General features: G+C 33.1%; 1 protein-coding gene across 3 annotated transcripts in view; it reads left to right on the top strand.

Annotated features, from left to right (window-relative positions):
• The window catches only part of MINDY2 (MINDY lysine 48 deubiquitinase 2), an 83,750-nt gene that overhangs the window by 40,724 nt on the left and 27,618 nt on the right, over positions 1-15,408 (top strand). For all 3 annotated transcript variants that reach the window (XM_041743265.1, XM_041743266.1, XM_041743267.1), the window contains exon 5: positions 4,196-4,298. In XM_041743265.1, coding sequence (XP_041599199.1) covers positions 4,196-4,298 — 103 coding nt within the window. The remainder of the gene's footprint in view (positions 1-4,195; positions 4,299-15,408) is intronic.

Raw genomic sequence — 15,408 nt, 5'->3', positions numbered from 1 at the left:
TCTTCATAGTCTCCTGTCCATGACATTTTCTTTTGTTTTTTTCTTGAACCTGACTATACATTCTTTTTATACATTCATGAAATTTACAAAAACCAACCTATTACAGGGCTATAAAGCAAGTTTCAGCAATTTTTTAAGGATTTATATCATGTAGAGAGTATAGAATTTCCTCTGACCACAGTGCAATTAAAGCTAGAAATCAGTAGAAAAATAGAAATTGTTGAGCCAAAAAATTATAATGAAACTTAAGAGTATATTTTAAACTGCACAATAACTAAATCCAAAACTTGTGAGATTTAGCTAAAAGAACTTTTACAGGACTTTTTAAAGCCCTAAATTCATATATTAATGTGAAAGTTAATAAGCTGTATATCCATTTTAAGAGCAGAAGGTATTTAAAAAAGATCAGAACGTATTTTTAAAAAGCAAAATGTGTTAAGGTAGAAAGTAAATATGTAATAAAGAAGGTTAACAAAGCTAAAATTCTGCAAATAAACGTTCTTCAGAAAGAATTTTAAAATGACAAACAGAAGGGGTGTCCTGACTGGCTCAGTCGGTAGACCCTACGACTCATGATCTTGGAGTTGTGAGTTCGAGCCCCACATTGGGGATAGAGATTACTTAAAAATAAAATCTCTGGGGTGCCTGGGTGGCTCAGTTGGTTGAGCACCTGCCTTTAGCTTAGATCATGATCCTGGGATCCCAGGATCAAGCCCTCATTGAACTCCCTGCTGGATGGGCAGCCAGCTTCTTCCTCTCCAGCTCTTGTGCTCTCCCGTTCTCTCCTTCTCTCTCTTTCAAATAAATAAATTTCTTTAAAATAAATAAATAAAAATAAAATCTTTTTAAAAATAAATAAAATAACAGAAAATGAAATTTTAAAAATATGCCATGTACATTGCATAAGTTCCTATGAATAAAACTGACAAAAAGATCTGCAAGACCTCTGTGTGGACAATTTTAAATTTGAGAGAAATTAGAGACCTATAAATGGAAGTCTCTATTCTTAGATTTTAGATTTTAAGACAATTTATACAGATGTCTGTTCTCTCTAAATTAGTTTCAGTATGACCCCAAACAAAATCCCAAAAGATTTATGGGGAGTAATTGTAGAATGAGACAAGTGGATTCTATAATTTATGTGGAAATGCAAAAGGCTGGGAGTGGAAGCCATGATATGCTTGAAGCAGAAAAGCAGGGAGGACTTGTTTTTCCAGATAGGAAATATTTTAAATATTGTAATTAAGAATTGGACCAATGATAGAGAATAGAGAAGCTAAAAAGACCATGCATATATAGACAGAAATAGGGCACTGTAGAGCAGCAGGAGAAAGGCAGTCCTTACAATAAAAGGTGCTAATAAGGCAATTAGGTAGCTATTGCATATCTAATTAGATAACCAATTAGAAAAGAATGAAATCATTTCTCCCAACTTACAGCATAAAATTGTTTCCACATACATTGATGTTTAACTGTAAAAGCTAAAACTGCAAAAGTTTGAGTGTATGTTTCTGACCTTAATGATAGAAAAGGATTTCTAAAACAAATACATTAACCATGAAGAACTTTGGTAAACATGACTACATTAAAATTGAGAACTTGTGTCTTTTTAGAGAAATTCCAAAGAAAATGTAAAAGCAAGCCACTAAGTAGAAGAAGATTACAACTTCTATGGATTAACATCCAGAATGTATAAAGAGCTCCTACAAATATATATATATATATATATATATTTTAAGATAGACAACTCAGTTTAAAAAAAAAAAAAAAAGGAGCAAATGACTTGAACAGGCCCTTTATAAAAGAGGATATCCAAACAGCTAGTCAACATAGCTAGTCATCAGGGAAATGCAACTTAAAATCAAAATGAGATATCACTATACATCCATTAGAACATAGAACAATTAATATTTAAAACTCTGACAGTACTAAGTGTTGGAGAAAATGCGCAATGTAGAGACATTTCCTACTGAGAAAATAAATGGGCATTCCATTTTGGAAAGTGGTCTGGAGTTCTCTAGCAAAATTGAGAATAAGCATACCTTAAGACTTAGCAATTTGACAAGATACATTCCCTAGAGAAACTCTTTATGTGTAGAATAGGATAAATGTATAAGGATATTCATAGCAGTACTATCTGTCATAGCCCCAAACTGTCAGCATCTAAGATAGCCATCAAAAAATGAATGATAAAAAAAATTATGGTATATTCATGCTGTGGGAAGCTATACAATGAAAATGAACAAAGAACAGCTATACACCACTACATATAACCACCTAGCATATAATATATTTGCTTATTTGGTTTGTTGTCTTTACTCTAGAATGTAAACTTTATGAAAGCATAGACCATCTCTTTTGTTCACTGCTGAGTCTGCAGTTTCTCTAACAGCACCTAGTACATAGCAGTACATAAAAGGCTCCCAAAGGAATTAATTGAATGAAATACTAATGTAGAGATTTGGCCTATGAAAACTTGAAATCTTTGTATTATTTATTCCTGGTCTATAGAAGTACAACTGATTTTTATATATTGATCTTGTTTTGATTATAGTTGTATTTTTGTGGATTTCTTAGGATTGAAAATTCAGGTGCTTTGGAAAGACTTAATGAAGTTGAGTCACTAAGGAAAATTGCTGTAAACAGTAAAAGTGTTAAGAATAATGAAAATATGAAGGAATTGTGCCCTCAGATTGCTTCTTAAGGGTCTAAGTTTTCACTTTAAATCAAAACTGGAAGTCATACTCTTGTGTTGTTTATGTAGAATCATAAGACTCTGCTTTCAAAGAAAAGGCCTTATTTGGCTCTGCCTCAAAAGATCGACAATGAGTACATTGTGTATTTTATCATGAAATGTTCAAGATGTGTATATAACATTTTTTCACAACTCCCTGATTTGACTTTTTCCAATTAACTGTTCTTCTCAACAGTCCGTCTCACAGTGGTTCAGAGGCTTTTCCATTCTAGAATTTTGCAAGTACAAAAAAATTATAGTCTAAAGCAGTTTTTCCTAAACTTTGCTATGAAGCAGTGGAATGAAAATTTAGACAACTGAGAAGCAACTTGAGCCTGGAATTCTTTTAGATCTTTTTAACAAGTTCCTCAGTTTGAGAAACAGTGTCCAGAGTATTATTTATACAGATACATGTGAAGACTTATGGTATTCACAGTGTAAATATTCAAGAAGATCATTTGGATGTGGAAAGAAAACATTGGTCCTCTTATATCATTGCATTAATTTCTATTTGTTTAATTATAGATAGATCAGTACATGTAGTTTATAAGTAAATATATTTTACAGATGGGATGGCAATAAAAACATGTTTAGACAGCAGAAACCTGTTTTTTCCTCAAAAGTCAAAGCAAAGTATAATGGAAGGAGAGTAGAGATACCCAGTTTCATTTTCCTATAGCTTAAAACTTTGCGTTTACTTTTCTATTCTACTGCCAAAGACAAAGATTAAATAAGATTTGTGAGGCATGGATGCCTGGGTGGCTCAGCAGTTGAACGTCTGCCTTTGGTTCAGGTTGTGATCCCAGGGTCCTGAGATCAAGTTCTGCAGGAGGTTCCCAATAGGGAGCCTGCTTATCCCTCTGTCTATGTCTCTGCCTCTCTCTCTGGGTCTCTCATGAATAAATAAACAAAATATTAAAAAAACAACAACAACAACAAGAAAAAGACTTGTGAGGCAAATACTGTCCTTGATTAATAATTAACTTTTCTTCAGGAAAATGACATAGTTATGTCTACTTGCATCTCCACTATACTTTGCTAAGAACTAAATAATAAATAAAATGGGAGAACTTTGTTAATTCCATAAATTATCTTACTTTAAATGCAGAATATTTGTTTTTTAGAAAAAAACTGAAATCCTCTTATTTTTCCTCCTGAAATAGTTTTCTTTTTATTTTAATCACATAAATGCATCTTTACAAACTTAAATAAAGTCACATGTAATAATCCCTTTTCATTATTTTTTGCATAACTGAGGTACAACTAAGCATTATTTTTCATAATATGTTATAGTGAGCTATAAACAAAATTAGAAACTGTTGAATGTTGATTTTCTTTTTCATAAGTAATACTTTTATACTTAATATAATATTAGAATAAAACCCTAAAGAGTGATAATGGGTTTCTTTGTTATTGTTTTTAATCCTATCATGATTAGTGAGACAGTCATTTGTTTTCTAGATTGATGACATTGTAAAAGCTGTTGGTAACTGCAGCTACAACCAACTAGTGGAGAAGATCATCTCTTGTAAGCAGTCAGACAATAGTGAGCTGGTTAGTGAAGGTGGGTGAGTGTTGCTATTACCTGACTTATTCTTGGCAGAATAACTTGTCTTATAATTTAGTATCTTTTAAATGTCATAAATAAGACTTCTAAAATATATGTGATGCTACTTGTAGGAATTAAAAGAAATAATTATTCATAAAGATACCAGTGAAAGGTATTTTCTAGAACTCTTTTCACTGAACTTCTAAAATCAGGCCTAGATTCTACTAAAATTCTTTGGAATCACTAGTTAGCTTTGATATGTTCTATTACCCAGGAGTTATTGATAGTTACTTTTTAAAAAAAAGTATTATTATTTGGGAGTACTGAATAAACTTTATAATTCATCTTCTAATTGACTGGAATGAGTATTATGAACTCAAATGTTTATTTTAGTAGAGCTCTGCCTTATGTTTCAGTACAATATAGTATATTAAAGCACTTTAATGAAAGTATACCTGTGATCATCAGTTTTCCTAATCCCTAACTAATTAAAATTGCTAAATTTATCATCATAGAAGCAGTTTCATGTTTTTTCAGCTGTGTTCTGGTCATTGAAAGGAAAAGCACATTTGAAACCAGAGTGCCATCAGGAGCCATTGTATTTGGATATACCTTTCCTACTACTCACTTCACTTTCTCATAAATATGCACAAATACTCAGGCTGCTGTTCTCCTCTTTTTGAAGGATAAATATGAAAGAGAAATAATGAGAAGTAGGGGATGGGCTTCATCATCCTCTCTCAGACATAAGCCTTTTACATGAGGTATAATGAAAGTTGATTATAATCACCACGTTTTAAAAAAATAAAATGACTACAAGAGTATATACGAACATAGAAGATATGCACATGAATCACATACTATATTAATCAGAACCCAAGTAATTATATTATTCAATTATCCATAAGTTTAACACATTTATTCAAGAAGCAGGTAGCAAGAAAACAGTATTTTAGTGGAGGCTTTTACTTGGAATAAATACATAAATATACAGGGATATCAATCACTGATAGGTATGACAGCTCTTTCACTACAACTCAAGACAACAAAGTTTAATTTTAGGGGAAAGAGGAGCAACAAAAGCTGTTTAAAAAAATACTTTCAATTAACAAAATTCCACTCCCTAGAACTTTTTTTTTTTAAGATTTTATTCATTTATTCATGAGAGACACAGAGACAGAAAGAGAAAGGCAGAGACACAGGCAGAGGGAGAAGCAGGCTCCATGCAGGGAGCCTGACGTGGGACTTGATTCCAGGTCCCCAGGATCAGGCCCTGGACCAAAGGTGACACTAAACTGCTGAGCCACCCGGCCTGCCCAGTCACTAGAACTTTCTATTCCCTACCCAAATCTAAAAAAAACAGACGGTAAAGAAAATTTCCATGTGTAGATTCCAGGTTTCTCAGTAACTTCCAATATGCTATTCAGTAGTAAGAGAGGGAGCAATAGGATTCAGCAAATGTTAACAGATTGAGTGATAACTATAGAAGTGATATTGAGGTGAATAGGCTTATAGGGTAGGAAGCTATAGCAAACAGTTGGTAATAGCATTTTCCCCAAGCCAGGGTGTAATGTAGCAAGTTATGTAATGTACTTAGAAAGTAAGCTAATTAACAAAGTAAACAACAAAAATCCAGCCCCTTCATCACTTCTCCTTTCTTTCAGCCTGATGTTACTACTGTTATTACAATTTTTCTAATATTGATTCCCCAGGGTAACAAAAAATTACAGCTATATAGTATTGATATCTTGAGAACTCCTTGATGAAAGCAAGGAAGGAATCATCCTCTTTAGTGCTATAGAATTTGGGGGTAATATGTACCAGAATTGATTAATTCCTTGATATTTAAATTTTGTAATGTAGATTTCTGCATATCAGATTTTTATATCAAGGAATAATTATATGTGGAATTCAGTACAATTAAAAAGCTAAACTAGTTTTTTTTTTTAAGATTTTATTTACTTATTTATGAGATACACAGAGAGAGAGAGAGAGGCAGAGACACAGGTAGAAGGAAAAGCAGGCTCCATGCAGGGAACGTGACGTGGGACTCGATCCCAAGTCTCCAGGATCACACATGTAGCAATTAGCTTCCCCTGATTGTTTTCTTCCTCATATTTTCTTAGGTATAGTGTTTAGCTGAAGGAGTCTGCTTTCTTTTTCTTTTTGACGCATAACTATAACTTTCTTTCTGAATCCATAAAATATCCAAAAGGTGATTTCTAATCCTTTTTTATTAAAAAGTATTAGCTTTAATCTCAGGTGATAACTATATATATATATATATATATATATATATATATATATATATACTTTTTTTTTTTTTTTATGATAGTCACACACAGAGAAAGAGAGGCAGAGACACAGGCAGAGGGAGAAGCAGGCTCCATGCACCAGAAGCCCGACATGGGATTCGATCCCGGGTCTCCAGGATTGCGCCCTGGGCCAAAGGCAGGCGCTAAACTGCTGCGCCACCCAGGGATCCCCGATAACCGTATTTTTTAAATTCAAATATTTCATCTCTATAAGGTGTAGAATACAAGAAATATTTTTACTATCATTCTTTTCTGATGAAAAAGCAATAATATTTAGCTAAATAGAGTTAGATATTCTTTCACCTTCTTTCAGATAACATTTTTTTTTCTTTTGGTGGCAGTACCTTCTAAGTAAAAGTACAGAACTTTTACATGTACATAGAGTATGTATTTATTTGCTACCTCTTTTGGGTGGCAGTCCTAAGGAAAAAAAATAGCACAGTACCAGCTGCCAGACTCCACCAGAGCTGGTCAGTTAATTCCAGATGCTTTCTCAGGAATAATTTCTTCTTTAACAGTTATTCCTAAGTTTAAAAAATTGCTTAAATAATTCCAGAATATTCATTCTTCAAATATTTATTTGAATTCAAATATTCATTCAAATATTTATTATGTGCCATAAACATTGAAGTTTATAGTTTGAATTCATGTTATTTCTGATTAAGTGATATTGATTTTCCCTTTATTTTGACAACTTCAAACCCATAAAAAAGTTAGAACAATGATTATTTATATATATATATATATATATATATATATATATATATACTTTGCCTAAATTCATCAATTATTAACATACTGAAATTTTGCTTTCTTTCTGTTATACACACACACACATTTTCCTAAATCATGTGAGAATTAGTTGCAAATATTATAGCACGTTACCTATTAATACTTGAACAGTTGTCTCCTAAAAATTCTTCTTTGTAGTCACAAAAGAATTATCTCAGGAAATTTAGCATCAATACAATACTTTTATCTTATATGCAGTTCATATTTTCAATTTTTTAGTTATCCCAATAAGACCCCTTATAGCTTTGAATTTTTACAATATAGGCTCTAGTCAAGAATCATTTAATCGTCATATCAATTTAGCTTCCTGTAATCTAGAACAGATCCCTAATCTTTTTCTTTCCTTTTTTTTTTTTTTTGATCTTTTCTGATACTGACTTTTCCTAATAGTCCAAGCCAGTTTTTTCGTAGAATAGTCCTCAATTTGGATTCATTTTATTGCTTCCTCATGAGTATATATTTGGTGGGAATACTACAAAGGTGATACTGTATCTTTCCCAGTTTGTCAAATCAAGTGGCATAAGATGTCTGATTATCCCTTTATTGGTGATGTTGAAATATGATTAAACTGGTGTCTGCTAGATTTTTTGTTGTTAAGATGTCCTTTGCCTTTTGTAATTAATTAATAAGTAATCTCTGACATTATACTTTGAAACTGCATGAATACCCTGTTCCCTAATAATCTTTCAGCCAGTACAATTGGCACTCAGTGATTATTGTCTGAGTCAACCATTACTATAGTGGTTATATTTCTATTATTCCTTCTACATTTATTAGTTGGCAGTCTGTTGTAAAAATGAAAAGTGTTTTCTTATCCCCCATTAAAAAATTTTTATCAGTGTAGACTCAGATTCTTTTTTATTCATTGTGTTATAATCAGTTATTATCATGACTCTTTGATGCTTAGGATCGTCTTAGATTTATCCAGTGGAATTCTCTCAACCTCGATCCCATGTTCGTTTAACATGTCTTCATTTGTTGAGTACTTCCTTATTTATGGCACAACGGTTATTTTGGGCTCCCTACCACATCCCTGGAATCAATGAGCCCTTGTATTTTCAAAGAAAATATGTGTATATGTCCTACTAAAAGGGATTGTTTTGCCCCATCCTCTTGGGGAAAAATAATTAATGTAATGTACTTGATTTTTTTAAATTGACAGTAGATGAAATTAAAAAGAAAATTGTTTAAAACTCTCACAGTGACAAAGTTCTGATTGAGTTTAAATTTGAATGCACATCTTAAGCACTGCCAAATCTAACCAACATTTAAAAATAAGCCAAGTTTCCTTTTCTCCTATATCCTCTTTTTGTTCCTTTTTGCCTAATTTTAGTGCCTCTGTTTCTATTTCAGTTCCTTTAAGGCACTTAGTACTTTTGTGTTTTCTAATAACTCCTCAGTAATGGAGAAGAGTAATTTGATAAATTTAGTATTGAATTTCTGAACCTAAGAAATATTTTCAAACACACTTATGTCAAGAAAACAATTTTTAATTTAAATTTACTTTTGGTAATATAATTTTATTATTACTGTTATTTTAACGTTTACCTTATTTAGTATTATTAGTAACAGTATCTACAAATTAAAATTGAAATTTAAGGGGTGCCTGGGTGGTTCAGTTGGTTAGGCATCCAATTCTTGATCTCAGCTCAGGTCTTCATCTCAGGGTCATGAGTTCAAGCTCCACGTTCAGGCTTCTAGCATGGAGCATACTTTAAAAAAAAAATGAAGTTTAAGCTAAATGTTGAAAATCAACTGTTATTTGAAGCAATGCAGATAAGTAAACTGCTATGTAACACTTAGAACTATTTACCAAAATTTGGGATCCCTGGGTGGCGCAGTGGTTGGGCGCCTGCCTTTGGCCCAGGGCACGATCCTGGAGACCCGGGATCGAATCCCACGTCAGGCTCCCGGTGCATGGAGCCTGCTTCTCCCTCTGCCTGTGTCTCTGCCTCTCTCTCTCTCTCTCTCTGTGTGACTATCATAAATAAATAAATAAATAAAAATTTAAAAAAAAGGTAAAAAAAAAAAAAAGAACTATTTACCAAAATTTGTTTAATTAGTTGTGAAAAGTTGAAACTAGATTAGGCTTTTGAATTATGCCATGAATATCACAGAGGTGATTTTAAGAGTTGGTAAAAGAATTAGGAAACATTGTTCTCTATAAGTCTAGATTAGGATATGCTTTATAGCTTGGGAGAAATACAATTCAGTTTGCATTTGTAATAATCAGCACTAAATTTTTAAACTTAATACCAGTAATTCTCCTGGGTTCCAGTCTTCACTTTGCTATAACTAGTTTTATGTCCTTGAGCAAGTCATGTATTCTCTCTGAGCTGATGTCCTGTTCTCTAGAAAGAAGTAGCTAAGAAAGACCTTTCTAGTGCAGCATTTTTAAATTTCACATACATGAAATAATGTTGTGAGTTCAGTAATCACTGATTTTTTATATCTTTTTGAAAAAGATTTTTAGAGAGGATATTGTGTAAGGTGTGGGAGGGTTCTTTAGAAACATCCTTATGCAGGAAGCGTTTAGTAATGTGGATATTATGTAGAGCAGTGGTACTTCTCAGCATGGGTATAGTACTTAAAACTGAAACTATTATGTAGCTAGTGCTTTAGTATATAACCAATACATTCTCTCTACTCAGTAACTTAGTACTTAGCAAAGTTAATGATAATAATTGAAGGGAAGAGTTCTTCTAAATGTATAAACCCAAGAAAATGCAAATAGGCTATACATTTCCTGTCTCAGGGGCCTTCTGTATAACTTTTTGCACCTCCCCTCTAACCTTAACAAATTCCTTTGAATAGTGTGATACATTGGTAGCTTTTTACAACCACTTGGCAGCTTAAAGTTCTATAGCTTGACACTAAGGGTGAGGGGTGCAGAGGAAGTGAAATAAACCTATTATCCTGCTGCCTCTGGCTCTACCAAGTTTATTTTCAATTTATTGTTGAGGTGTCAGTTTCTTAATGTAAGTTCATCTTTCTTTCCTATATCTGCACTTCTCTGCTCACTTTTAAAACTTTTTAGAGCATTCTCTTCCACCCCACCCTACCTGCAATGCATCTGTGACATTCCTTATTAAAGAAAGGAGCAAAAAGATGAAGGAAGATAAAGAAGGAAAGAAGAAAAATACAGCCTTTTAAATTATTTATACAGATTATTATTCCTGGCAGTTATGTTCTTTTTTTTTTTTTTAAGATTTTATTTATTTATTCATGAGAGACACAGAGAAAGAGTAGCAGAGGCACAGGCAGAAGGAGAAGCAGGCTCCATGCACCAGAAGCCCGACATGGATTCGATCCCGGGTCTCCAGGATTGCGCCCTGGGCCAAAGGCAGGCGCTAAACTGCTGCGCCACCCAGGGATCCCCGATAACCGTATTTTTTAAATTCAAATATTTCATCTCTATAAGGTGTAGAATACAAGAAATATTTTTACTATCATTCTTTTCTGATGAAAAAGCAATAATATTTAGCTAAATAGAGTTAGATATTCTTTCACCTTCTTTCAGATAACATTTTTTTTTCTTTTGGTGGCAGTACCTTCTAAGTAAAAGTACAGAACTTTTACATGTACATAGAGTATGTATTTATTTGCTACCTCTTTTGGGTGGCAGTCCTAAGGAAAAAAAATAGCACAGTACCAGCTGCCAGACTCCACCAGAGCTGGTCAGTTAATTCCAGATGCTTTCTCAGGAATAATTTCTTCTTTAACAGTTATTCCTAAGTTTAAAAAATTGCTTAAATAATTCCAGAATATTCATTCTTCAAATATTTATTTGAATTCAAATATTCATTCAAATATTTATTATGTGCCATAAACATTGAAGTTTATAGTTTGAATTCATGTTATTTCTGATTAAGTGATATTGATTTTCCCTTTATTTTGACAACTTCAAACCCATAAAAAAGTTAGAACAATGATTATTTATATATATATATATATATATATATATATATATATATACTTTGCCTAAATTCATCAATTATTAACATACTGAAATTTTGCTTTCTTTCTGTTATACACACACACACATTTTCCTAAATCATGTGAGAATTAGTTGCAAATATTATAGCACGTTACCTATTAATACTTGAACAGTTGTCTCCTAAAAATTCTTCTTTGTAGTCACAAAAGAATTATCTCAGGAAATTTAGCATCAATACAATACTTTTATCTTATATGCAGTTCATATTTTCAATTTTTTAGTTATCCCAATAAGACCCCTTATAGCTTTGAATTTTTACAATATAGGCTCTAGTCAAGAATCATTTAATCGTCATATCAATTTAGCTTCCTGTAATCTAGAACAGATCCCTAATCTTTTTCTTTCCTTTTTTTTTTTTTTTGATCTTTTCTGATACTGACTTTTCCTAATAGTCCAAGCCAGTTTTTTCGTAGAATAGTCCTCAATTTGGATTCATTTTATTGCTTCCTCATGAGTATATATTTGGTGGGAATACTACAAAGGTGATACTGTATCTTTCCCAGTTTGTCAAATCAAGTGGCATAAGATGTCTGATTATCCCTTTATTGGTGATGTTGAAATATGATTAAACTGGTGTCTGCTAGATTTTTTGTTGTTAAGATGTCCTTTGCCTTTTGTAATTAATTAATAAGTAATCTCTGACATTATACTTTGAAACTGCATGAATACCCTGTTCCCTAATAATCTTTCAGCCAGTACAATTGGCACTCAGTGATTATTGTCTGAGTCAACCATTACTATAGTGGTTATATTTCTATTATTCCTTCTACATTTATTAGTTGGCAGTCTGTTGTAAAAATGAAAAGTGTTTTCTTATCCCCCATTAAAAAATTTTTATCAGTGTAGACTCAGATTCTTTTTTATTCATTGTGTTATAATCAGTTATTATCATGACTCTTTGATGCTTAGGATCGTCTTAGATTTATCCAGTGGAATTCTCTCAACCTCGATCCCATGTTCGTTTAACATGTCTTCATTTGTTGAGTACTTCCTTATTTATGGCACAACGGTTATTTTGGGCTCCCTACCACATCCCTGGAATCAATGAGCCCTTGTATTTTCAAAGAAAATATGTGTATATGTCCTACTAAAAGGGATTGTTTTGCCCCATCCTCTTGGGGAAAAATAATTAATGTAATGTACTTGATTTTTTTAAATTGACAGTAGATGAAATTAAAAAGAAAATTGTTTAAAACTCTCACAGTGACAAAGTTCTGATTGAGTTTAAATTTGAATGCACATCTTAAGCACTGCCAAATCTAACCAACATTTAAAAATAAGCCAAGTTTCCTTTTCTCCTATATCCTCTTTTTGTTCCTTTTTGCCTAATTTTAGTGCCTCTGTTTCTATTTCAGTTCCTTTAAGGCACTTAGTACTTTTGTGTTTTCTAATAACTCCTCAGTAATGGAGAAGAGTAATTTGATAAATTTAGTATTGAATTTCTGAACCTAAGAAATATTTTCAAACACACTTATGTCAAGAAAACAATTTTTAATTTAAATTTACTTTTGGTAATATAATTTTATTATTACTGTTATTTTAACGTTTACCTTATTTAGTATTATTAGTAACAGTATCTACAAATTAAAATTGAAATTTAAGGGGTGCCTGGGTGGTTCAGTTGGTTAGGCATCCAATTCTTGATCTCAGCTCAGGTCTTCATCTCAGGGTCATGAGTTCAAGCTCCACGTTCAGGCTTCTAGCATGGAGCATACTTTAAAAAAAAAATGAAGTTTAAGCTAAATGTTGAAAATCAACTGTTATTTGAAGCAATGCAGATAAGTAAACTGCTATGTAACACTTAGAACTATTTACCAAAATTTGGGATCCCTGGGTGGCGCAGTGGTTGGGCGCCTGCCTTTGGCCCAGGGCACGATCCTGGAGACCCGGGATCGAATCCCACGTCAGGCTCCCGGTGCATGGAGCCTGCTTCTCCCTCTGCCTGTGTCTCTGCCTCTCTCTCTCTCTCTCTCTGTGTGACTATCATAAATAAATAAATAAATAAAAATTTAAAAAAAAGGTAAAAAAAAAAAAAAGAACTATTTACCAAAATTTGTTTAATTAGTTGTGAAAAGTTGAAACTAGATTAGGCTTTTGAATTATGCCATGAATATCACAGAGGTGATTTTAAGAGTTGGTAAAAGAATTAGGAAACATTGTTCTCTATAAGTCTAGATTAGGATATGCTTTATAGCTTGGGAGAAATACAATTCAGTTTGCATTTGTAATAATCAGCACTAAATTTTTAAACTTAATACCAGTAATTCTCCTGGGTTCCAGTCTTCACTTTGCTATAACTAGTTTTATGTCCTTGAGCAAGTCATGTATTCTCTCTGAGCTGATGTCCTGTTCTCTAGAAAGAAGTAGCTAAGAAAGACCTTTCTAGTGCAGCATTTTTAAATTTCACATACATGAAATAATGTTGTGAGTTCAGTAATCACTGATTTTTTATATCTTTTTGAAAAAGATTTTTAGAGAGGATATTGTGTAAGGTGTGGGAGGGTTCTTTAGAAACATCCTTATGCAGGAAGCGTTTAGTAATGTGGATATTATGTAGAGCAGTGGTACTTCTCAGCATGGGTATAGTACTTAAAACTGAAACTATTATGTAGCTAGTGCTTTAGTATATAACCAATACATTCTCTCTACTCAGTAACTTAGTACTTAGCAAAGTTAATGATAATAATTGAAGGGAAGAGTTCTTCTAAATGTATAAACCCAAGAAAATGCAAATAGGCTATACATTTCCTGTCTCAGGGGCCTTCTGTATAACTTTTTGCACCTCCCCTCTAACCTTAACAAATTCCTTTGAATAGTGTGATACATTGGTAGCTTTTTACAACCACTTGGCAGCTTAAAGTTCTATAGCTTGACACTAAGGGTGAGGGGTGCAGAGGAAGTGAAATAAACCTATTATCCTGCTGCCTCTGGCTCTACCAAGTTTATTTTCAATTTATTGTTGAGGTGTCAGTTTCTTAATGTAAGTTCATCTTTCTTTCCTATATCTGCACTTCTCTGCTCACTTTTAAAACTTTTTAGAGCATTCTCTTCCACCCCATCCTACCTGCAATGCATCTGTGACATTCCTTATTAAAGAAAGGAGCAAAAAGATGAAGGAAGATAAAGAAGGAAAGAAGAAAAATACAGCCTTTTAAATTATTTATACAGATTATTATTCCTGGCAGTTATGTTCTTTTTTTTTTTTTAAGATTTTATTTATTTATTCATGAGAGACACAGAGAAAGAGTAGCAGAGGCACAGGCAGAAGGAGAAGCAGGCTCCACTCAGGGAGCCCGACGTGGGACTCGATCCTGAGTCTCCAGGATCAGGCCCTGGGCCGAAGGCAGCGCTAAACTGCTGAGCCACCCAGGCTGCCCAGTTATGTTCTGTAAAGTTGCTGTGAACATTGAATTCATGAATACTGAACCACTGCTCCTAGGGGGAAATACAAGATTAGGTTCCTATGAGCCTCTGGACACAAGATTTTCATCAACCGATCAATATATAACCTTGTTTTATTTGTGTTTCTATTTAGAGACACCTTATTTAATACATATTGTTGCTTCATTAACGTTATACTCATGGCCAACAGCAGTGTAACTCATGTCTGAATGAATCTGCAAAAATACATGTTTTCTCTGTAAGACATATCACACAGCCTTTGACTACTCAGCACTTCAACAGTATGGTTGGGGGCCAATTTACACAGTAAAAGTTACCCAAAAAGACACACCTAATAGACTGTGAAAATTGTTTATAGTAAGAAAGCTGAAACAAGATGGCAGACGTTGCTTGGTTTGACCTCAGGTTTGACAACAGTGGGGAATGTGTGCATTGAATGACTCAAAATTTTTGCCACTTTGTACATATCCAAGGTTGACCCTGAAAGCACAGCAAGAATTGATTTTGGATTTATAAATAAATTTTAGTTAGTAGGCAAGTTTGCAAGTATGAAACTGTACAAATATTCCATTGTGTTTTGAAAACAAAAGAGATCATTGCTGTCTCTGAACTTGATATA

The sequence above is a fragment of the Vulpes lagopus genome, chromosome 2, assembly GCF_018345385.1.
Source record: "Vulpes lagopus strain Blue_001 chromosome 2, ASM1834538v1, whole genome shotgun sequence".
NCBI lineage: Eukaryota > Metazoa > Chordata > Mammalia > Carnivora > Canidae > Vulpes > Vulpes lagopus.
This window is presented reverse-complemented; position numbering and strand designations above follow the sequence as displayed.